The sequence below is a fragment of the Oreochromis niloticus genome, linkage group LG4 (assembly GCF_001858045.2).
Source record: "Oreochromis niloticus isolate F11D_XX linkage group LG4, O_niloticus_UMD_NMBU, whole genome shotgun sequence".
NCBI classification, from domain to species: Eukaryota; Metazoa; Chordata; class Actinopteri; order Cichliformes; family Cichlidae; genus Oreochromis; species Oreochromis niloticus.
In genome coordinates this window covers 21,153,261-21,177,707 of record NC_031969.2, presented here as the reverse complement: position 1 = coordinate 21,177,707, position 24,447 = coordinate 21,153,261, and the positions used below count along the sequence as shown (strand labels likewise).

Genomic DNA, 24,447 nt, shown 5'->3' with positions numbered 1-24,447 from the left:
GCCTCGCAGTGAGAGTATGTAGGTATTACCATGGAAATAATGCGCATCTAAGAATATTTTAACCTGTTTCAATTGTTTAATTTTTGTACTTTTGTAAGGCCCCTTATTTCATTTAATTAATTATATGACTCATACCTTGTGTGGTTTCACGCGTGTAAACTCTCGCGTTGTTTTAATTATAGCAACATTTTATATTTTTATCATTTTTATCACAAGGTTTTAAGAAATAGTAAATAAAAAAAGTGCAATATTTCCCTCTGAAATACGGTAGAGCAGTAAAAACTAAAATTTGGCATAAACAACTATCTGTTCTTCAGTTTGTGTGGTTCCTGCCACAGAGGTAACATTTGTTTCTCTAATCATAATAAACAATTTCTCAGTGGATTATATTTAAATACCTACCAAAGGTATCAAAGAGCTTGGAACCTGAACATCTGGATTCAGGTCCAGAGGTAAAAAAGCGTCAGACTAAATCTTACTGACATTTACAACTATGCTACTAACTTAAAATACAACTTTGGAATGAAAAGCCTTTCTAGACGGACGTGTGTATGTGTGTGTGTGTGTGTGTGTGTATGTGTGTGTGTGTGTGTGTCCGTGTCTGTGTGTTACTCACTTAAATTGTTAGATAAGGACAGGAGCTTTGTTTGTTTTAATGATAATAAATATGACGTATTACAACGTAAAACTATTGTCAATACATGATATTCTTTGTATTCTCTTTACTGGACACCATTTCCCATGAGGCAATGGCTCAGCACATCAGAATAGTCTTGTGACTACATTTCTCCACTAACAGGAGAACAAAAGGAGCAAATACTGTGAAAAAAAAGTCTTTATAGTCTCATCAAATGAAGTGGTTCAATTATCACATCCTGAGAGATTATATGAGCCATTTGTTGCCGTACCTTTTAAAAACACATTCAGCAATCATGGAGCAACACTGATATTTAGGTTCTTTTAGCCCAGTTTTTTGCATTAACAAACTCCTGGAGGAAATCTCTGTCTTGGCATAAATAATTCTTCTATCATGCCAAAAAATTATCCTATAAAATCAATGAGACTCCTGTGAGGGCAAAACCATTTGGCAAAGCTGTGGCCTGGACAGACAAACAATTTACTAAAATTTGCTATAAATCTCACTTAAGCTGTGGGTAGCGGGAAATTCAGGCCACAATCCCCTGCAGGTTCATCCCTCAACTCCTTTCCCGTTGCCAGGTCTTGTCACGACAACATTTGATTCACTGTCACAAAAATATTGATTTTAGATGCTTTAAACATTTGCACACATGATAATTCACCTATGAGTAAATCCTAACGTGGGTCAGGCTGAGTAATCCGTAGCCCACGCTGCGCAGTTATCTGAGGTTGGAATTTAGCGAGAGTGTTTATGTATGTTATAGTCACTTTCAGGAACTCCTAAAACACTGTCTGACAGAAGGAGGTGTGGCACGTTGGAGAGAAGTGACATCATGCCCTTAAAGTTAATGGGCTCAGTCTGGCAGCAATTCAGCAGCTCCCACCCCCAGCCTGCCGTGAAAGAAACATTATGCTATAGTCGAATTCCTGAGTTGTTCCTCATCCCGTATTCATGTGCAGAAATAGATGGAAAGTTTACCGCTGCCTCTGGAAACTGAGGATCTTAAGAGTTTTAGGGTTGCGGCCTCTTGTGTTGATTCTGGCACAGGAGGGCGAGATCACAGCGAGGGCATGATGTACAGTATTCAGCGATTAGAGCTGATGATGAATGAAGAAGAATGCCAGAGAGGGGACTGTATCTGCTGTGGCTGCCTCGCTCCCTGACATCATATTTGGCCACTGACTGTGAGTCCTCTGGCCACTCCGGCGAATATTTCCACTGTTTTTCATGTCTGAGCAATTTTTGCCTGTTTTTCTTTTCCACAGGTCTTTTACTTGATGTCTGTGTAAAAGAAAAAAAAGAAGAAAAAAACACAGGCAGGAGAGGAAGAAAGCAAAATGGCACAACCAAATCAGTGTCATCTGCATAATTCATTTTCTTTGCCGATTGTTAAATTCAGACATTTTTTTACCCTTGTATTTACATGTACCTTTGGAGTGAGATCACCACCGATTAGATAAGGAAAATTCCCAAACTGTTCGAACTCTGGTAAGTCATTATGACTCGTAAACAGAGTGCAGTTTACCAGAAACAATGGACCTTAGAGGGACAGAACCACAGAAGATGGGTGTGAGAAAAATCAAGACAAACATACAAAAGGAAGTGACACATCCGAGGCAGAGTTGCCAGAAATATGCTTCTGTTTAATACAACAGTTTACCATTGGGGGAACACCAGATGCCTTCTTTAAGGCAAGGCCTGCCGCCTCCTGTCCAAACAGTCTGCTTCCTTTACACTCAGATGCTGACTGATGTGGTGGGCTCTGCTCACATCGCAGCCTTGTCCTGAGCTCCTGGGTATATTTCAAATTACCTCAGAGCAAGACCATTCTGAGCGATTTCCCGCACTGTGACTCTCTCTTTAGAACAGATTTTTATCCACCAGTCGAGATCTGGATGATTGTATCAACATTTGGTTTTAATTTGTTGAAAGAGGGCGGATTTGTCAAAGAAGTGCAATGTAAGCAGCCCCCTCTGTGTACATTACCAGCTACAAATGCCAAAAGGGGCTTAAAAATGGCCTGAACCTCCATTCCCTAAATTACAGACTTGCAAGGCCAGGAATACTCTCAAAAGGAAGTGCCCAGTAAGGCATAAAAAAGAGGTTCTCATTGTGGGTACTGGTGGGTGCTGTGGCACTGACCCACATCCTCTGACTCCAAAACAGACCCCCTCGCCTGTTATCTGCACACATTGCACATGACCTGACCGCCACGCAGATTTCCAACTGTCCATCCCCTCTTTGCACCCCCAGCCACAACCCACGGGGTATTTCCAATAACTTTCCATCCATCATTGCAGCTATTCGCATTTCACCGGTGACAATGGAAGACAGTGAATCAGCATTAGGAAACTGCTTCAGGGACACCGATGTGGAAGAAAACATCTGTTTGAAGCTCCACGCACTCTGAGGTCAGATGGTCTCAACTGTCCACATCCACAGATGTTAGCAACTGAGATGTTAGTCATCGTGAGTCTGCTGATAATGTCCAGAAAGCTTTCTCAGTCTCTCCTAGTGCATTTTATTAAATGGTGCCTCTCTGAGTGACTAAGGTGAGTGTGTTTACAGGGACTTTCACTTTAACTTGACAGGCACAGACTTGTAAAATATCTTGTGACAAAACGTACAGTCATTTCCCCTGCAGACAATAGCACTACCATTTCGTGACTTTGGTACTGTGGGCAGCTCCTTAAATGATGAGCAACTTAAAGAGGGGAATAGATGTTGTGCAATTGTTTAACCTGCTAATTCCCACAGAAATCCAAATCCACTAGAAAGCTGTTTCCTCTTACACATGGGAAATGGGACATGGGACTGGTTTGTATATAGTGACTACACATTTCTATCTAACATTCAAACACATTCATAATGTGAGGAACACATCAGAGACTGGAGCAGCCAAGTATCAAACTACCAACCTTCTCATTAGTAAATTAGCTACTCCATCTTCTGAGCTACACCCAACAGAAATGTCAGAAATGTGTTTTCAGTATTCCAGTAGTTGTTAGCATAGTTCTTTTTTTCTTAAAAAGTCACATGAAACATCTAAAATGCCAAGAACACCTTCACTGCTACCCTTTATTCCATAGAAATTAAAAGGGTCAGTAGCAGTCAGGTGCTGCTAATAAAATATACTTGATTAAGTGATCATCAGCTAAGTGTTAGCACTCCTTGAAAAGCAGAAGATTTTGAACTTTGTTGGTCTGGGGCATTTAGCTATGTGTTAATATAATGTCGCAATCTTCCGGGAAATTCACCCTAAGGTCAGACTATCCTCGGACAAATTGTGTAAAACCCGAGAGCTACACCTTAGGCTCTACAGGCCTCGGTTAGCATGTTAAATTTTAACGTTCATGACAGAACAATTAGAAAAAGACTGAAGAAATGTTGGTTGTGAGGGTTGCCAGGAGAAAGTGTCTTCTCTCACACAGTTTGTAAAGTTGCATCTGAACAAACCACGTTTGGCCGTAATGCACTGCACCACATTTGGTTAAATCAAACACCATATTAGCACAAATACCTCAAACCAGTTGTCAAGCATGGTGGTGGAGGGCTGATGATTTTGGCTTGTGTTGCAGCTATTGGACGTAGGTGGCCCCATTAAGTCAACCTTGAGCTCCTCTGTATACCTCTGTGCCTCCATGTGCCACCTCTGTGCCTTTGTCCTATCACCTCTTAGCTCCGTCACCTTGACCTTTATGTTTGCCACTTCCCTGCTCCCGTTCTGTTACGTTTTGAACTTCCCGTATTTCTGTTAGCATTAACGCTGTTTTGGGGTCAATTCCTATCTCCTAAGTCCTGCATTTGGATGCGCAATCTATCTTCTACACAGCTGAACCTTCACATTTGCAAAGAAAAGTGGGACAAAAATCCTCCGCGATGCTGTGAGACTGAGACCCTTTGCTGCGGAACATTTCAGCATTAATGTGAATGCTTGATTCTCGGCATGTTTGCAACTTGGATTGTTATGTTGTTGTGCTCTTTTGCTATAACGACACACTTAGTCGCATCGGACATTGGCGGAAATTGGGAAATTCTGGAGCATGTTCAGACGATGAAGATTACATAGCAAGGAGAACATTGTTCATAAAAGCCATGTGGAATTTCAAAATTCTGGGGCTGACCAAACAAACAGAATATGTCATGACATGTGGGGTTAATTTTTTGGTGGGTTAAGTGACACAAGAATGAAAAAACTGCCAGATATTACTCACAAAGAAAGTCTGCCCTTATGATGAAATAGGCAAACTTTTCCTTCTTGTAAATATATATTAGAGTACATTAAACGATCACCTTAGGATGGGATTACTTTTGAATTGATCTCTTTTCTATCTAGCAAAACTGTTGTTCTGAGTTTACACTTGACTAAAGATTAAGTATTTGGTAATCTTTAAATCTAAAGTCCACGCAGATTGCGTAGTTTGATCGACTGGTTCGGTAGAGCTGTTGTTGTTGTTTTGCCCACCTGCCCGGGCATGTAGGGGCGCTGCTGTTATGAATGACTCTCAGTTGTGAGAAGATGAAATGCAGGAAGACTTAAAGACAGTCTGGAGTGCGGTAAAAACAATCACCTGGGAAGATTCCATGATTCATGACGTGAGACTGCAATAACCTTTAATCAAAGCCCTGTAAACAGTTTTGTATTCGGTGTCCTACCGGGAGATAAATCTGACAGGCTTAACAGCTGTTGTTTTTATTCATTTTAACTTTTAAGACCTTTAAGTGTGACCTTTGACCTTTTTGCTTGCCATTATCTGTGCAGGTACATTGGCTCAAGCACACCCCCTGTTGTAAATAATGTGAAGAGCAGTTAAAAATATTGTCAGTTTTTGAGAAATGTGCCAAAAGTCTGTTGTGGAGTGCAGAACTGCATTCATATGTCATCTGTATGAACAAATACATCTTGAGATATTTGTAAAAAATCATGACAAAGTCATTCCTGAGCGTTTTCAAACTAGCTTCTAGTATAAATCACTCATATACTTATATAAGAGTATACATCATATACTTTACAGCTTGATAATTTACAACCAGCTTGCAGGGAGGCAAGGCTTCTGTGAGACAAATGACACAAAATTGCTGATTGGAGTATTAGTTTTGGAAAGAACAACTGGAGTATCTGCAGTATCTACCGTAAAGACATTTTATTACTCATATCAGTGTCATACTTCCTTCTCCTTCTGGACAGTAACAAACTATCTGACAGCAGATGCCGTTTAAGCAGGGTTCATGTCTGGATCTGTAATGTATTTGCTAGAATTTGGCTAAAACAACTTATAATATTAATAAATCAGAATGCATTATGTCTGGTGGAATGAATGTTTGAATCAATTTGGTTATTAATGTAACATTTATACTTGTCTTGTGTTTTATATCAGGCTAAACTGTCTATTACATTCCATATTATGATTTGATTGTTCTCGTAAGGAACAAATCTTTCAAAATAAGATGAATGCACACAAAAATGATGCAGAAATCACTGTTTATTTGCCAGCAAAATATTTTTCAGTAATGAAAGAAAAAGATAATTCACATGGATTTTAATGACAGCATCTTATTGCAACACACTAAATAATAAGGAAACAAAGTCACCAGGAATTCTTTTTTTATGAGAAACAAATCATTCAAAAGAAGATGACACATAAAAATTTCACAGAAACCCCTTTTTACTTTTTTAATAAGTGATGCTATGATTCTTATATGTGAAGAAGATATGTTTCATATATTTGTCAGAAATATCAGTAATCAAAACAATTAGGACTTGCATGGATAATAATGAAGACAATTGATTTCACTCCATGAAATAATAAGGAAACAAAGATAATGGACCTGACGCTGCATCACACGTACTCTGGTGTCACTACAAACTGGTAGGTGAACTGGTCATCAGGACAGGGATAAGGAAGGACCTGAGTAGCATTCGCAGAGACGGAAGCCATATTGTTTTTGAAGTCCTGGATCTGACAAACATACTGGCCCTGGCAGACCAGCAAGACCCGGTTACGAAAGAGGATGTTGCTTTTGGAGATGTAGCTTTGGGGTGTCAGCCTTGCCACAGGAAAAGACTCACATCTCACACCATAGTTTGAACATTCCTGCCTGTTCATGAATATATTTGCTTGCCAAGTCATCACGGTGTCCTTGAAGATCAGACTGTTGTGGAAAGGTGTGGTAAATGACTTGGATCTGGTTTGACTGTACGAAGGATTATAGCCATAGTTGTTATAGTTGTTATTGTATCGCTGCCTGCTGTTGAACTGTGTGAACTGGGTTTGAGAGGATGAAGGCTCTAAAATGATGCTCCAGGGCTCAGCAGTGTAAATCCTGGGCCGGTAATTAATATTTTCTTTGCCGAACTTTTGCTTTGTCAGATTACTGAAGAGGAGCACATTAAACTGAAAAGCTTTCAACATATTATCACAATACATGGTCTTGTGAGTGCTGTAGAGCGGAGAGCTGGACTCGATCACATACAGCTTCTCAGCAGGAATCATAGGAAAACGAATGCGTCCCAACAGATCAGCCTGCGTTTCCAAATCAGTGGAGTTGCCTTTCTCACTGATCCATCTCTCTACAGACTGCAGCACAAAATATTCATCTGGCGCCACCAAATCTGAGCGAGTAAGAAGAGCTCTAAGAAGCCCCACTGAGAGGCCGGACCAAGCAGGAGACCTGGTCAGGTTTTGGTAGTTCCAGGCCATGTACTGGACACAGTTCTCCTCAAGGACTAAGTCCCTGGTCTCCACTGCATACTTGTAAAAAGACACCTGGTTGTGAAAGGTGGAGTCTTCTGGGAGGATTTTAGAAAACAGTCGGCCAATGTCCTCCATCAGCTGCTTTAACCCAAAATTAGAAGCCATTTGGTGGAGACACAGTGCAGAGGAGAGGGTCACATCCATCTTACGGGTGTAAATGTACCTAATGTAGATCAGATTATCGAATATAAGAATGAATTTGTATACATTTGTAGATGATTACAAAACATTCATATGATATATTCAACAAATCATGCATGTCTTACTGCAAACGTAGCAAAACATTACGTTCATTATACCTGATGAAAGAGGTGAAATGTGGCTGGCAGGTCAAGCTGAGGTTGACTGTGATGGTAGAAATCCCCACTGAAGCATTAAAGAGTGGGATTTGTGACAGGATCATTTTGTGAGCACAGATGGTTTTCTGACGTATCTCTGGGGTCCCATCCTCCTGTTTGTTCCCAGTAGGACTCTGCACTATGATCAGGAAGTCACAGTCATTTCCATCATCAAAGATTTGGCCGAGAAAGTCAGACAGGCCGATGCTGTGGTCCAGTGAGTGAGTAGAATCATTGATGTCCACATTAATGCCTGAAAAAGAATAATTAATGTAATGAACAAGGGGGAATGAGCGGTGATCAAGCCATATTCAGCATCAATGCTTCTATGGGCTCTACAAAAAGTTTGTTTTGTAAGACTTTTGATACCTACTTCCTGTTTCACAAACTACTCCAACATCCTCTTTGTGCGTACAGTCAGTTTCTCCCCAGCCTTTGAATTCACAGGTGAAGAGATGTGTTTCTGTGCCTTTACAATTGATGTCATCCAGCCAAATAGGTCCAGGCGCTACAATGAAAATTTAAAGGGAAGAAAATTTGTTTAAATTTCTAGCTATGACACAGAGTTGTGATTTGTAGTGGTTGTTATGTTGAGCCTAATCTCAACTATTTTCTGTACAGTCATTGCACTGCCCTCTGCTGGAGGATTATTTATATAAATGAAATAAAAGCCACCTTGTCCGTAGTCCTTCCCAGTCACAATAGATTTGGCACCAGGGAAGTTGAGCTGACGACACAACACCCGGGCGTCAGCCATGTCCCAGTTGTCGTCACACACTGTTCCCCATTTCCCATCATGGTAGATTTCCACACGGCCCTCTGACACGTTCTTAGAGCCAAACAGCCTCACATCACCTTCCCGTGGTTCGAGGTGTGTTTCTATTGAAATACATATAAAAATAGTTGATATGAGCAAAGACCATGATGATGGAAACCACATATTCTAGCCCTTCATTCCAAGTTAATTGGTCAAGATCTATTTGTAATTCACTTTCATACTCACATATCATACTCACATAGTCATATCTACTGCATAACAGCAACAGAACTTTTTGAACTGCTTCATATGCAAACTGGTGATTACTCACTCAAGATGTCAAATTTGTATGCCCTTGCAGACGTGTGCAGAAGCAGAAGAATCCAAAGAGTGCGTAGATTTTGATGCGTGAGCATTTTCGACTTCTGGTGCAGGACTGACACATTGATTAACAAGAAAGAAATAATGTGAGAAATCTGCTCCGTCAGCTGCTTTCGTTTTCAGTACAGCGCACTGCAAAATCTACTCAAATTCAATGTCTCGACCAAATTTGTGCATGAAAAAAAAAGTCAAACTTAAATCTAAAAACCTTACAAACAATAAAGCCGCATTACCCTCTTTTGTGTTATCGAGCTGCGCTGTCCCCAAATGTGCTCCCGAGTGTGTCTTGTCCAAGGTTCCCTCCTTTTAAAGTCCTGTGAAAAAGGGAAGAGGGGAAGAGGGGGCTAAATGAAGGTGTGCTCCTCCAGATTCTGTGAGTTTCACTTCACATTAAATCAAACTCCTCTTTTCCAAGCACCTTTCCTAAGTTTCATTTCACATTAAAGCAGAAGACCACACTGGTTGCATAACTTTTTGTGGGTAAGTCGAAACTTGTCGGATCAGAATGTCTGCACTTTACTTGAACTCGTGATTGGATAAAGATCCCTATGTCAGCAGAAAAGCAGAAAAAACAGACAAGAGGATTTTAACCCCCCAAATAACAAAAACATGCAAACATTAATTAAATGTTTACAACCAAAACATCCATCAAGAAGAATGAATCCTTAAAAGAGACATTTATAGAACAGGTGAACAGAATATTGCTACTTAAAGTAATAGAAAAGAAACAACCACCGACTTTGAGATTGTAAAGCCCAAAAAGTTAGTTAGAGGAAATAATTATAGTCTGAAAAATCATTCATCTGTATAAGAAAGGAAACACTAATGTTTAATTTTCACCAGTTAACCTATGAAGAAAGTGATCCATCGCAATACAGCCCTGCATTCTCCGATTTGACTTGTATTTTCAAGTGAGGAATAAAATGGGACTACACTTCTGTAACTGTTAGAGTCATGTGTTTTACAGTTTTCAAAAGTAAACAAACCGGGGTACGTAGATTAAAAAAATAGTAATAATAATACAAAAAAATCACCACCATGCAAATAGGTAAGAGTGCTTCATTGGAGACTTACTGTAGTGATAAATATTTGAGGTTATTTAAACGTAACTGATCAAGTGAGTAGCTGCTCATTTCCCAAACAACCATGCAAAAACACATCTTTCTGTTTTAGAAGGGTCGAAACATTAGCCTGCATTAAATAAAGAGAGAACTAAAGAGACTGCTGAAACTACAAAAACTGACAGTGGTGAAGCTTTGTCTTCCAGAAAGAAATGTGGCTGCGTCTTTGAGGATCGTGTTTGGAAATGAGTTTTGGTCAAATCAAATTAAACAGCAGAATTCAAGGCTAAGCTTTGGGGATCAGGACTAAACAGCTGCCTTAACAAAGTCACTTGGCAGAGAGGATCTTTGCAAAAAAGGCTTCAGTTTGCAAAACAGTGTACAGATAGGGCTCTGGAGCTATGGAAAAAAGGACATGTAATCCAAATTGACTCTGTTCCACGGTAAATTTGTCTTCCTGCTTGTCAGGAAGACAAGCAGATGAAATGATGCACCCATCGTGTCTGGGTCTACAAGAACAACCCGGGTGGGCGGCTTTGGGGTACTTTAGTTGGTGAGGTTCCGAATCGGCAAGAATAGTAACCCAAAAAAATGAGGTCAGGCTGCTACTGGAATTCGATATGAATGTATTCATTTTCTCTGATGACGTGGGAATATTCTAAGATGACAATGCTTGGATTCATTGTGTTCAGATTATGGGAGAGTGGTTCAGTGAGCATAAGATATCATTTTCACGCATGGACTGGCCACCACAGAGACCAGACCCAAAACCTATTGAGAATCTCTGGGATGAGAAGACTTTATGGAGCAGTACGACTCTGTCAATATTAACAGAAGAGCTCACCAAATAATTAACTGTGGATGGAAATAAATGTTGTGGCATTGCATTAGCTTAAAATGATGCCAAAGCAAATGCATACCATCATCAAGGCAACAAAGTATTAGAACATGTTGGTTTATTGGTTTGTTTTTTATTCAGTAGCAGTCAAGAGGCAACTCTGGCGGCCTGTTTTGACGATCGTCAAGGCCTTTAGTGGACTAGTAGCTAAACTGCCCAGCAAGATTATAATCTTTAAAGAAAACTAACAAAATAATGAAAACTAGAAGTAAAAAGTCCAAAGCCAGAGTCCAATTTGGGATTGCTCTGACTATGACTGTGTTTTAGAGTAAAGCAAGAATGTTGTAGTGAAATGAGATAAAATATGTGAAATATTTATAAAGGGGGAAAATCCCACAAACCTCAAAGTGCCCTTGAAAAGCTTGCAGAAGAAGGCTAACCTAGCTTACCTTGAAGGTAAGGGAGCACGCCCAACCCTCAACCCAGAAGCAGAAGCTAACCCCAGGAAAGGCAACGTGACAGGCAAGGCAATGTCATCTAGACCAGCTGTCTTTCCAGTCTTCATAGCAGCCCTCACTTCCTTCTTAGTAATTCTCTGTGCTTCCTTTAAAGGTGGAAATACTCCTTCCACTTTTAAAGGACACTCTTCACTTCTCCTTAATCACCCTAACCCAGGGGTCAGCAACCTTTAACACCCAAAGAGCCATTTGGACCCAGTTTCCACAGAAAGGAAAACACTGGGAGCCGCAAATACTTTTTGACATCTAAAATGAAGATAACACTGTTATTGTTTTTTACCTTTAGGCTTTGTATAAACACCTAAAGTGTGTTGCTTATGAAATCCATGCAGTGCTACAGAGAAAATTAAATTTTATTTATGTAATGAACACATTTTGAACTCTTAAAAAGTATAACAAAAAGGAAAGACACTCAGTTGAAGGTATCTTTTAAATGAATTAAAAAGCTGAACTTAAATTATTCACATACCAAACAAAAACTGTAGTGAGCCGTCATCCTTATATCACCTTTAGGATTTCACAGCCTGTCGCGGAGTCTTGACCTGAATTTTAAAAATAATTGGAAAAAATCACTTAACTGCTAAAAAAATGAAAAATAAATATTTTTCAAAATATCTGCATAGATATTTATTTTACGTGGTTAATGCTTGTGGCAGGGCGTGGCCTGCAGTGCCGCTGCAGGGAAGGCGGACGCACCTGAGCGGCTTTCACAATCAAGCCTCACCGGCTTAAAGGCTGTGCTCTCTCTGCTGTTGTGTTGGTATGTGTCGGGCTGTGAGGCTACAGCAACCATGTGTAAAAAGGGGTCAATAAAGAAAAAAGCATGTTCGTGCAAACATCATCGGGTCTGCCGTGGTATGTTGATAATGGGACTTCTGCTCCCGACCGTCTGCAAATCGGGGCTGTACGAATTCACTTCATTTTTACGCAGGACTGTAAGCTGTCATCTTTGAGGCGTGAGCGGTGTTTTTTACCATGGTTCACGGTGGAGAATAGCTGCTCACATACGTATGTGGATCCGAACGAAGATCCATACTCGGCCTGCCTGGGATTGAAAGTCTCCATAAATGCACGGGACTTCGGCGGGTATGGTTTATGCGAGTGCTTATTTTAAGCGATAAAAAAATAATAACATAATTTTATTTTTATATTTCAAGATCACAATAATCTTCCAATTTAGAACTACAAGTTGAAAAAGAACGAACACAAAAAAATACACTAAAGTTAAATAATTTTTTCCAAACCACGTGGAGCCGCAGTATAAAGACTAAAGAGCGGCTCCGGAGCCGCAGGTTGCCGACCCCTGCCCTAACCTGTTGCACAACACTTCCAGCTCAATCACTCTGCTTAGCCAGTTGATAAACGTCCTTTTTTCCTTTCTTAGTGTCTAGCCTCACGTACAATATCAGTTGGCCATCTTGTCCTTAAACATCGCATTATTGTGCTGAATGACAGGATTTGAGTGTAATGACATCTGTGTGATGGGCCACCACATAAGTGCCCAGACTTAGCAGTGTAAATACTGGCCTGGTGATTTTTATGACGAATGTCGAATTTGTAAGACAAACACAAAAATGGTATAGAAATCACATTTTATTTGTCAATAAACTATGCTAGAATGGTTATATGTGGCAAAAACATGTTTCATATATTTGTCAGAAACAATTATGACTCACATGGATAATACTGGTTGTTTCTTTATTACTTCATGGGCTACAGAGTGATTTGGTCAATTATTGAGAATACAAAATGATGAATGCATAGATCCTGGAACTGACGGTGCATCACACGTACTCTGGTGTCACTACAATCTGGTAGGTGAACTGGTCATCAGGACAGGGATAAGGAAGGACCTGAGTAGCGTTCGCAGAGATGGAAGCCATATTGCTTTTGAAGTCCTGGATCTGACAAACATACTGGCCCTGGCAGACCAGCAAGACCCGGTTACGAAAGAAGATGTCGCTTTTGGAGATGTAGCTTTGGGGTGTCAGCTTTGCCACAGGAAAAGACTCACATCTCACACCATGGTTTGAACATTCCTGCCTGTTCATGAGAATATTTGCTTGCCACCTCTTTACAGTGTCCTTGAAGATGAGGCTGTTGTGAACAGGTGTGCTAAATGACTTGGATCTGGTTTGACTGTAGGAAGAAGTTTCATAGCCATAGCCGTGGATATAGCGGTAATTGTAGCGCTGCCGTTTGTCGTTCGGTCTTGAGTGGGTTTGAGAAGATGATGTTCTGATTGAAAGCTCTAAAATGATGCTCCAGGGCTCAGCAGTGTAAATCCTGGGCTGGTAATTAATATTTTCTTTGCCGAACTTTTGCTTTGTCAGATTACTGAAGAGGAGCACATTAAACTGAAATGCTTTCAACATATTATCACGATACATGGTCTTGTGAGTGCTGTAGAGCGGAGAGCTGGACTCGATCACATACAGCTTCTCAGCAGGAATCATAGGAAAACGAATGCGTCCCAACAGATCAGCCTGCGTTTCCAAATCAGTGGAGTTGCCTTTCTCACTGATCCATCTCTCTACAGACTGCAGCACAAAATATTCATCTGGCGCCACCAAATCTGAGCGAGTAAGAAGAGCTCTAAGAAGCCCCACTGAGAGGCCGGACCAAGCAGGAGACCTGGTCAGGTTTTGGTAGTTCCAGGCCATGTACTGGACACAGTTCTCCTCAAGGACTAAGTCCTTGGTCTCCACTGCATACTTGTAAAAAGACACCTGGTTGTGAAAGGTGGAGTCTTCTGGGAGGATTTTAGAAAACAGTCGGCCAATGTCCTCCATCAGCTGCTTTAACCCAAAATTAGAAGCCATTTGGTGGAGACACAGTGCAGAGGAGAGGGTCACATCCATCTTACGGGTGTAAATGTACCTAATGCAGATCAGATTATCGAATATAAGAATGAATTTGTATACATTTGTAGATGATTACAAAACATTCATATGATATATTCAACAAATCATGCATGTCTTACTGCAAACGTAGCAAAACATTACGTTCATTATACCTGATGAAGGAGGTGAAATGTGGCTGGCAGGTCAAGCTGAGGTTGACTGTGATGGTAGAAATCCCCACTGAAGCATTAAAGAATGGGATTTGTGACAGGATCATTTTGTGAGCACAGATGGTTTTCTGACGTATCTCTGGGGTCCCATCCTCCTGTTTGTTCCCAGTAGGACTCTGCACTATGATCAGGAAGTCACAGTCATTTCCATCATCAAAGATTTGGCCGAGAAAGTCAGACAGGCCGATGCTGTGGTCCAGTGAGTGAGTAGAATCATTGATGTCCACATTAATGCCTGAAAAAGAATAATTAATTAAGCATCGATGCCACATACCGCATCAGTGCTACTATGGGTTCTACATAAAGTTTCTTTTGTAAGAGTTTTGATACCTACTTCCTGTTTCACAAACTACACACTTTGTGTGTGCAGTCAGTTTCTCCCCAGCCTTTGAATTCACAGGTGAAGAGATGTGTTTCTGTGCCTTTACAGTTTACATCATCGAGCCAAATAGGTCCAGGCGCTACAATGGAAATGGATACAACACTCAAAAAAACTGAATCATCTTGCCATGACATATAAGACAGCACTCATACACTCACCTACCCTTTTGTTAGGTACACCTTGCTGGTACTGGGTTGTACCTCTGGGTTGTTTACACCAAATTCTAACATTACCATCCACATTGTGTAGCAGAAATCAGGACTCAGCACACCAGGAAACAGTTTTTCTAATATCCTATTGTCCAATTTGGGCAAGCCCATGTAAAAACTGTAGACAGGGTGACTCAGTTTGTGCAATTTGAGCCTGCAAATTGCAGACAGGGTGAAACAGGGTGACACACACTAAGTGACACTCTCTGTGTCACTCTATGTCACTGGCCATTCACCTCTGACCTCTGGCATCAACAAGGTATTCTTGCCCAGACATCTGATACTCACCGGATACTTTTTCTTTTTCAGACTGTTCTAGAGGTGCTTGTGCAGTGAAATCCAAATAGATCAGAAGTTTGTGAAAACTCACACTGGCCATCTAGCACCAACATCCATGCCACATTCAAAGTCACTGAAATCACCTTCCTTCCTTATTCTGGTGCTCAGTTTGAACTTCAGTGACTCCAACCATGTCTAACTTCCTAAATACACTGAATTGTGATTGGTTGCTTAGATATCTGCGTAAATAGGTGTACCTAAAAGTGGCTGGTGAGTGTACACACACCTAGAGTTGCTTTGTTTAAACTGAAATCACAAACTACAATTTCAATCATTTCACTGCCCTCTGGTGGTGGATCGGTGGAAATAAAAGCCACCTTGTCCGTAGTCCTTCCCAGTCACAATAGATCTGGCTCCAGGGAAGTTGAGCTGGCGACACAACACCCGGGCGTCAGCCATGTCCCAGTTGTCGTCACACACTGTTCCCCATTTCCCATCATGGTAGATTTCCACACGGCCCTCTGACACGTTCTTAGAGCCAAACAGCCTCACATCACCTTCGCGTGGCTCATGATTTCTGTCTATTCAAAATAATAAAATATTTATTTTTTAAAAAGCCACAGTTAATACATAGTTTTTAATTTCATATTGAAAAATATTAATATTGTTGACTCATTTTTGCATCCTGTAAAAGATCAATTAAAGCAAAATAAAACAAAAAACTATTTTTATGACACTTTATACCAACCCTGAATTTTTTATTTTGCTTTTTGGCTTTTGCTGCTCTCTGAACCTTTGAATTAATTAAATTCACTTTTATTCATATAGTGCCAAGAAAGTCCAACAATCAGATGACCCCCTATGAGTAAGCAGCTGGTGACAGCGGGGATGAAAAACTCCCTTTTCACAGGAAGAAACCTCCGGCAGAACCAGGGAGGGGCAGCCATCTGCCACAACAGCCAAACGATAATAACAACTAACAATAACTAATGATTAAATACATAGTGTATAAACAGAGTGAAAAGACTATGTCGGTTGTATCTTGGTTGAGAGAAAAAAAAGTTTACAGGCCTTAACATCTAAAATTTAGTTAATAAATGACTAAATCAACCTTTTTTAGGAGACACAACCTCATCAGCTGTTTGTCCTGAAAACACTCAGAGAAAGCAATCAATCGTTGCTGTATCCCACAAATAACCTCAATCTGTGTGTGTGTATACATATATATATGTATATATATAAAAAAGTTGCCTGATATGAGGTAGATAAATTAAAATTCCAAACCAGCCATTTATCAAAGATAGTCAAACAAGACTGCATGTAAAGAGAGCAGAGTGAGAGTTTCAGGTCTCCAAAGCTCAAGAGCTATTATGTAACTAACTAAACGATCATAGTCACTACATAACTTTGATACTAATGTACGTTAGTTACACTCTTTTTAAAATTATGTGTAGTTCTAAAAAAAACAAAAGAATATACTTAAAAGTATTTGTGGTTTGGATTACTTACTCAAAATGTCAAATTTCAATGCCCTTCCAGAGACATACAGAAGTAGGAGAAGACAAAGAGTTCGTATATTTCGAGGAGGGAGCATTTCCAACTGCTAGTGTACGACTCTAACACAAAAACAACAAAAAAAGTAGGAAGCAACAAATGACACACGCTCCATCTGCTTTACTTTACATCCTAAGATTATATTACTATAACATTTTCCATGAGATAGAGAGGAAGATCTATTCAAACAGACTGTGCCAAAAATTAAAAGGTGAAACTATAAATACAAACTTACCTAAATCCTTATGTGCAATAAAAATGCGTTACCTTCTTTCCCGTGGTTACGAAGCCGAGTTGGCCTCAAATTTGAGGTCTGTGAGCACATACCTGATTGCACAACTGCTCTTGGTTCAACGAGAACTTGTTTGAGGACAATGTCCAACTTTGGCAGATTGTGTTTTGAACATGTAAAAAGATAAGACAGGACTCAGAAAATAGGAATTAAGATTTTACTCAGTCACCCCCCTCCACACACACACACACACACACACACACACACACACACGTGCGGGTTTGCTATCCTCGTGGGGACATCCCATTGACATAATGCTTTCCCTAGCTGCTTACCCTAACCCTAACCATCAAAAATGAATGCCTAACCCTGACCCTTGCCCTAAACCTAACCATAACCTAATTGTAACCCTGACACTAAAACCACATTTTGAGTGTGAAAATTGCTTTCAACCCTCCAGGTCCCCACGGTGCAGAAAGTCCCCACCAATATAGTAAATGTCAGGTTGCGGTCCCCACCAGGATAGTAGAAACCCGTACACACACACACACACGCGCGCACAAAAAAAACAACCAAAAAAACCAACTACATAGGATAAAATCACCAAAACATTCTTCAAACAATATACAGGATTAAAAACAAGGCCTTTGCTATCCCACTGACAATAATCACGTGGACAGAGTGATACTATGGAAAACGGAGCAAAGGGGAGAAAAACCTTAGACCTTCTGAGTGTGTATAGTGTGTGCATAAAAATGAATTTTTCAGGAAAAAAACCCAAAGCAAATCACAGTCTGATAAATTAGCTTTTGTACATTCATTATAAGAAAGGCTACAGTACTGTTTAAACCCACATTTGGCCTAGGAAGAACGCGGTCAACACGACCAGATCCGCACTTTCTAGAAGCGTTACTCTTTCAGCCGTTAGTTCTTTTATTTGTATTGACGATGTCGCTTCAATGGTTGGAGTTATGTGTTTTAGACTCAATGAGGAAGCAGCGAGTGCAAAAAGTTCAACAGTGACTGTAAACAAACTAGAACCACAGTGAAGTGGCCTCAAGTGTGAGTGTCTCTGTGTCTATATAAACTCCAAGCCCTCGTATTTTACATCCCCGATCTTAGTTTCAGGCAAAAGGATGCGCCCATCAAGTGTGAAGGCCATAATGTACGTGGCAATCTTCCCGGCGTCCTCCTCAGACTTGAGCGCCAGGATGATCTGGTCATCAGTGTTGGGGACAAACTTGAAGGAGGAGAAACCGTGGGTAGGATTAAGTACACCCACTCGGCTGACTTTGATGTCATTGAAATCTGGCGAGCAGCTAAGGACCAGGTTCGTGCCGCGTCTCTCGTCCGCCGTCTCTTCGTAGCGCTCGCTGCTCGCACGGCGAGGAAGGAAAAACCAGCGCTGTAGGGTGTCGCTCCATGCTGCAGACTCGTGAATCAAATATCCTGGGGAGATTCAGGGAAATGCGGTAATGAGTAAAGCACGGAGATGGAAACGGAGGCGGCTGTTAGCAAGACCAGATCTGCATCTTTACCTGGTGGCTCTATCCCTGCGGCGGACTTCAGGGATTTGTACTTGGGAACCCAGTTCTCGTGCCGTACGTCGCCTCTGAAGCCCACGACTTTCACCCATTCTGGATTGTTGTTGACAAACTCGCCTTCAGTGGTGGTCCACTCTTTCCCGAGACCGCCAATATACAGGTGCTCGTCCTTCACTGCCAGCCACTCGGCTTTGAATCCTATCAGATGAAGGCACCATGTAAATGCAAAGTGGAAACAAATCATCTAAAAGTACACAAGATCGAACTGTTTATAACAGAGATATCAGTGCAACACCAACCTTTTGCAACGCTGCCATCGCCATCGGGTAAGATGACCCAGGGTACAGCCTTTTCTCCATCTATATGGTAGACTACACCCGTTCTGTCATCGACACTGTAAAGCTTCCCATTGAACACCACCAGCTCAGACAGCTCCATGCCCCTGCCTTTCTCCGACAGGTGGCTTTCCAGCACCACCCTGTCAGCATCCCATTCAACGGCCACCTTGTCGCCGCTCTCTGACACCAGCAGGTACCCCCGCCGCATGTAGCTGAACCACGTCATCTTCTTGTCGCTGAGAGAGCTGGTGTCCAGGTCAGCGATGACGCCGATGCGATAGCGGGTGCCCTGCGGCGTGCGCTCGGGTGAACTGAGGGGGTAGGTGTCATTGTACTGCAAATCCGACTGGTGGCTGTCGCTTGGGTTGACTCTCCAGCTGCGTGAGCCGTAGGAGCGGTACCGTAAGCCCGAGCTGAAGTGCATGAAAAGCAGCAGGATTAAGGCCACAGATCCAGCTACTGCCACGATGGGCCTCCACTTAAGGCGGAACCGGGGGTCAGTGGCATTGGCCATGGAAGCCAACATGGGGAGGCCTCCTACGGAGATACGCAGCGGGTTCATAGGCTCATTATGCTCCAGTCGAGTATAGCCTGGAGAAGCAGGCATGGGGGAACCAGGTTTGGAGTGACCTACAGAAAAATTGAGAGAATGTGAGTTCACTGTCAGAGAGGCCACTGGAAAATACTTCAGTCTGGTTCTCTGGTGTCAACATGGAGGTTATCGGAGATCCTTTTTTCAGCACCAAGCCACAGTGAGGTCATCTATTCACATAAAGTTGCTCTAGCCCAGGGGTGTCGAACTCCAGGCCTCGAGGGCTGGTGTCCTTGATCCAACACAGCTGATTCAAATGGTGAAATTGCCCCCTCAACATGTCTTGTAGTTCTCCAGAGGGCTGGTAATGAACTAATCATTTGATTCAGGTGTGTTGACCCAAGGTGATATCTAAAGCCTTCAGGACACCGGCCCTCGAGGCCTGGAGTTTGACACCCTGCTCTAGCCCTTACGAAATGAACACTTATCATACCTGTGAGCAAACACTAAAACTAATACAATGGGCTTGGTTGATCCTAAACCCCGAGCAAAGGTCGCAACCTCGGCTCGTAGTTAAAGCATGACTTTCCAAAATGACAAGGCAAAAGTATTAACAAAAAGTCGAAAAACGGCAATTAGTTTTTTAACCAAAAGGCTCATTTTAGCCATTTCTCTTAATCCACAAATGATAGAATGAACGCAATTAAAATAATTAACTTCAACTTACACACTTCCCATAAGCGATGGCAAGCAGATGACTCATTTCAGGCTATAGTTTCATTCTTTTTTTCGGTTTAATTATTCTACTAAGTGTTAGAGTCAGAGCGGACAAAAGCGAGTCCACTAGTTAAATATTGATTGCTTAAATGGAGGAAGAAACCAGTCTAGGTGAATATCAAGCGCCCAACAATGAGTCTTGTCGACGTGGTGGGTGGGAGGAGCCTGCTCTGAGGTAATAAGAGGGTGGCTGAACAAGTTATTCAGGAAATACACAATCACTGAGCAACTGTCACACTGATGAGCTGTCACATGCACTGTAATGATTGTTAAACACGAGTGTTGAAATGTACAGTGACCAGTAATTCAAACAATCCATTGATTTACTGCAGAAAGTCCAGCCGCTTTAAAGATATATTCAGGTATCTTCTGTGATATCTGAATATATCTGATTTTTGTGTGCGTGAGCCGTTGTTCAAATAAATAAAGATGGCTGAAGAAGGACAGAGAGTACAAATTATTGTCATTCAATAAGCTGTCAGAAAACGGAAAAATCCTGCCCTACCAGCTGTCCAAAAGCCCATCGTATTAATTAAAAATATATAAAATAAAGATTGTTACAATCGGATTAATCTGTCAGAACCTTCTGTCCCTTCTTCCCTGTTTTTATTTCAGGTAAATCATCCAAACGTGTGATGTTTTGACCCCTTTTTGAATTGGAGCATCCTAAATATTTTGTTTTCGGATAAAACACGTGATAATGAGATAACAGACAAATAGGGGGATTAATTAGGAATAATTTAAACAACGCATTTTTATTTCACTTTACAAGCTCACGTAGAGCTGAAAGGCCTGTAACTTGGGAAAACTACATTCCTGTTATTTGCTTATACACCCAATAAACTAGTGTGTGTGACCTTTCAGCTGAATCAACACAGCCCAAACACAGCAGTGGAACTGTCTGCTGTTAGAGGGTCTCCTGAAAAGCTCTGCAACCCTAAAGCTCCTCTGAGCCCAGCTGTCGCAGGATCATACCCCGAGACCTGAACGTGTTTCTCAGGACAGCAGGAGCTGAAAGGCTCTTTCATACGGGGGCCCTGAGCCAAACAGCCGTCCGTTGTGGCAGCAGCATCGGGTCTCCCTCTCTGAGGCCTGCCACTGTATCTACACTCAGCGAGAGGCTGAGAATAGAATCAGTGTGGCTGATTAATTGTTGTTGTATACACTGCTTATACCCCACAACACAATAAGATGACGCGCCTTACCCCTTCGTCTCCTCCTGCCTGCACGCTGATCCTGTGTCATTAAGTTTACTCCACGAGTCCTTCCACAAGTAGTCCTGAGCTCGAAAGCTGTCTTTCTCCCCACTGATCATTTGCACTGCAACCATGACTATGTTGTTACAATGCTAGTGAACTTTACCTACACTTGGAGGATTATCGCCAAGTCCAAAGGGGCAAAGCCTTTTGAGAGACAACGCAGTTCATTCAGTTTGTTATTAATCACAGCCTATGAATGAACAGGTACTGAGGGTTATGAAAACCTTTATTAAGTGCTCAGCGACTATCGGCATAAAGGTGAAAAGCCACAGCCCTGGACATATGAATAGAAGTTAGCTGCAAACCTACAATCAGAGGCGTTCCTGTGATGTAATCATTACACTGAGGACTGCGAGCAGCATAGTCACACAGGAAACCTCACTGACTCTGAGATGCAGTAATGTCTGTTAATAAGTGATTAACACCTTCTGGGCTTTAGGTGGAAACATGTTAAGAGCACAGACAGCTACTTAAAAAGCAACCTTTCAGCTTCTCAGCCCGATACTTTCATGTTTCAGATAGTTTCTAGCTAGTATCCCACACAGTGAAGACGACCTAAAAGACAAGACTGCAGGGCTGGGTGAGAAGAAGACACTTAAAAGTTTGGGATGAATTTGAAATAGCGTTTGTTTTTAAAGAAAAGCACAGACGTTTCCATCTAATATAACACTGAACTGCTTAGAATTGGCATCCTAGCTGATGGTGATGATGGTGAAAGGCTGCTCATTGGAATGATCACGTTCCACTTATGTTAACAAAGTTGACGGCATTTCTCCTAAAATGAACCAATAGATTTGGCTAGTTGTGTCTCTGCAGCTTCACCGCACCTCAAAACATCCGTTTAACAACATCAAACAAACAAAATAAAAAACGTAAGAGTTCAACCTGAGCATCAGAATGGGAAAGAAAGGTCACTGAAGTGCCTTTCAACCTGGCATGGTTGTTGGTGCCAAACTGAGGATTTTCCCACACAACCATCTCTAGGGTTGTGATCCCTAGAGAATGGTCCACAAGAGAGAAACTATCCAGTGAGTGGCAGTGGGTGGAAATGCCTTGTGCCTCTCAGAGGAGATTAGCCTGGGCTGCTTCAAGTCATTAAATGAGCACTTATTAGAAGCAAGGTATGCATGTCTGAATGCACAACACATTGCCCCTTGAAGCAGATGGGCTACAGCAGCAGGAGGAGTGAGATGAAGACTCCAGGAACGCTTGTGGCCTTCATCGGGCTCATTCAGGCCACAAGCCGAAATGTGTTGGCCTGCTAATAAAGTTGTTCCCTAGTGTTGCTGGAGTCTTCACCTCACCAGATCTTTATCCCTCTCCACGCACCTTGGAAGTAGGTGAAGTTGTGGCAGAAGCTTTTGGATCTCTACAGCAGCAGAAGACCACACCAGGTGTCTCTTCTGTCAGCCAAGGACAGGAAACTGAAGCTACGGTTTACACGGGCTCACTAAAACTGGATAATAGGTCAGAAAAATTACAATCAGACACATTATAGTCAAGCATCTTAATCTCTATTAGCAGTTCTCTAAGTTACTTGAATAATTTAAAGTTCTTTAAACCCACCCCTGCCTGCTAGCAACTGTTTATAATGTTGAGTAAGTGTCCTTTCAAACGCCTCCCTGACCATAAACTTGCCTCTGTGCTCCCATAAACGATGACATCTGGTAGGGCTGACCTTCAAAGTGTGTGTGAGGCCAATAAACACTTTTACTGAGTACTTTAACTCGGGTTTTAAATGCCCTGCGTGTCAAGGAGCCACAAACAAATGTGCATCACACACTGTGGACCTGATGTTACGTGGTTGCACTGTCTGCAGATTCCCAGAAGATAACAGAAGCTGCGGGTGAACCAGGATAATACCCAAGTTTTTATTTCCAGGCCTTTAAGCGCTGAGACAGCAAACCTGTGAGGAAATTAAATGTCTGCCGGCCCATCAGAGTTGATTTTCTGGGAGAAGAAGAAGAAGCTTTTGGTCTGACACACGCGATCATCTCATTTGCAAGCGTGGTTTTAGCTGCTGTGGCTCTCTCCTGCCAGGAGCTCAGAGGTTAAAACGCAGATGCCGTCAGTAACGGCCACCTGAAACGTTTCCGATCAAACCCCTCCTCCCGCTTCGATACTCACCGCAGATGTGGGATCTTCAGCTCTCAGTCCGCCGGTGGTCGGAGCTTGGATGTCATTATTGTGTCGCTTCCTTCCTCGGCCCCTTTTCCTCTTTTTGCGTTGTCCGGACAGCCGATCATTACTTCCTATGTTAGCTTGATGACGAAAGCACCATGTCGTGCTTACGCGTAGTCGATGCAGAGGGGGAGGGGGGAGAACGCTGCCTTCAGGGGCTGTCGGAAATATGACAACTTAAAGTTTCAGCGTACCTGTCAGAATTATTATACTTTTATTATGTTTTATGGATTTCTTTAGAATTTAATTTAGTTTTACTTACATTAAATAATTCAAAGAAAGACCAAAATTCAAACATGTCTCTCTATTGGTGAAAAAACAAAACAAAAAACAGAATAAGGAATGCAAAAGAGACTTTTAGATGTTTCATTTATTTATTTAAATATTGTGTGTTGTGTTGTGGATGTTATTTTTGACGATGTATTTTAGAATCGTTTTCGGTTGTATGGCTGCTACCTTGGCCACGAGATCACGTCTCTTTGTTTCTTTTACAGATTGTGTTCATCACATTTAAGAAGTTCAGAACATGTGTCACATACACACTTTGCTCAAAGGTATAAAGGCTTTAGACCTTTATGATAAAGGCTTACAGTACTGTAAGAGATAAGCTACTATTCCATGTTTATTATGATTCATATTATTGGATGGAGAAGATAGGTGTTAGAATATGAGCATTCACTCTAGATTTCGTGTAGATTTCTCAAATAAAAGTACACACCAGTGTCTCTTTAAGTTTGTTACAATGAAAATTCTGCCCTAATTAAGACAAAAACCTAACTTTGTATATATTTCATTGCTT

At 41.6% G+C, this 24,447-nt stretch overlaps 3 protein-coding genes across 8 annotated transcripts; all 3 read right to left on the bottom strand.

Moving 5' to 3' along the window:
* Positions 1 to 6,105: 6,105 nt before the first annotated feature.
* lgals3bp.3 (galectin 3 binding protein, tandem duplicate 3) lies at positions 6,106 to 9,309 on the bottom strand. The gene is made up of 6 exons (XM_019357890.2): positions 9,105 to 9,309; positions 8,822 to 8,926; positions 8,409 to 8,612; positions 8,107 to 8,241; positions 7,695 to 7,986; positions 6,106 to 7,558 (listed from the first exon to the last, which is right to left on the bottom strand). The coding sequence occupies exons 2-6, from the start codon at positions 8,904 to 8,906 to the stop codon at positions 6,481 to 6,483; spliced, it is 1,794 nt and encodes a 597-aa protein (XP_019213435.1). The 5' UTR covers positions 8,907 to 8,926; positions 9,105 to 9,309; the 3' UTR covers positions 6,106 to 6,480.
* A 3,656-nt stretch (positions 9,310 to 12,965) lies between these two features.
* LOC102082731 (galectin-3-binding protein A) lies at positions 12,966 to 15,690 on the bottom strand. Its single transcript, XM_025906651.1, has 4 exons — positions 15,609 to 15,690; positions 14,696 to 14,794; positions 14,305 to 14,596; positions 12,966 to 14,168 (listed from the first exon to the last, which is right to left on the bottom strand). Exons 1-4 carry the CDS (start codon positions 15,688 to 15,690, stop codon positions 13,073 to 13,075), a joined length of 1,569 nt encoding a protein of 522 aa, XP_025762436.1. The 3' UTR covers positions 12,966 to 13,072.
* On the bottom strand, positions 14,775 to 23,765 carry cant1a (calcium activated nucleotidase 1a). Of its 6 annotated transcripts, none has more exons than XM_025906241.1 (7): positions 21,414 to 21,692; positions 18,861 to 19,529; positions 18,556 to 18,759; positions 17,021 to 18,466; positions 16,741 to 16,847; positions 15,609 to 15,812; positions 14,775 to 14,822 (listed from the first exon to the last, which is right to left on the bottom strand). In XM_025906241.1, the coding sequence occupies exons 1-4, from the start codon at positions 21,451 to 21,453 to the stop codon at positions 18,096 to 18,098; spliced, it is 1,284 nt and encodes a 427-aa protein (XP_025762026.1). In that variant the 5' UTR covers positions 21,454 to 21,692; the 3' UTR covers positions 14,775 to 14,822; positions 15,609 to 15,812; positions 16,741 to 16,847; positions 17,021 to 18,095. The 6 variants fall into 6 exon arrangements, with proteins under 6 accessions (XP_025762026.1, XP_005454983.1, XP_025762027.1 ...); XM_013274322.3 differs by lacking the exons at positions 14,775 to 14,822; positions 21,414 to 21,692 and adding exons at positions 22,797 to 22,923; positions 23,595 to 23,765 and having other exon boundaries at positions 15,701 to 15,812; XM_005454926.4 differs by lacking the exon at positions 14,775 to 14,822 and having other exon boundaries at positions 15,656 to 15,812; positions 17,113 to 18,466.
* Between the last annotated feature and the right edge of the window lie 682 nt (positions 23,766 to 24,447).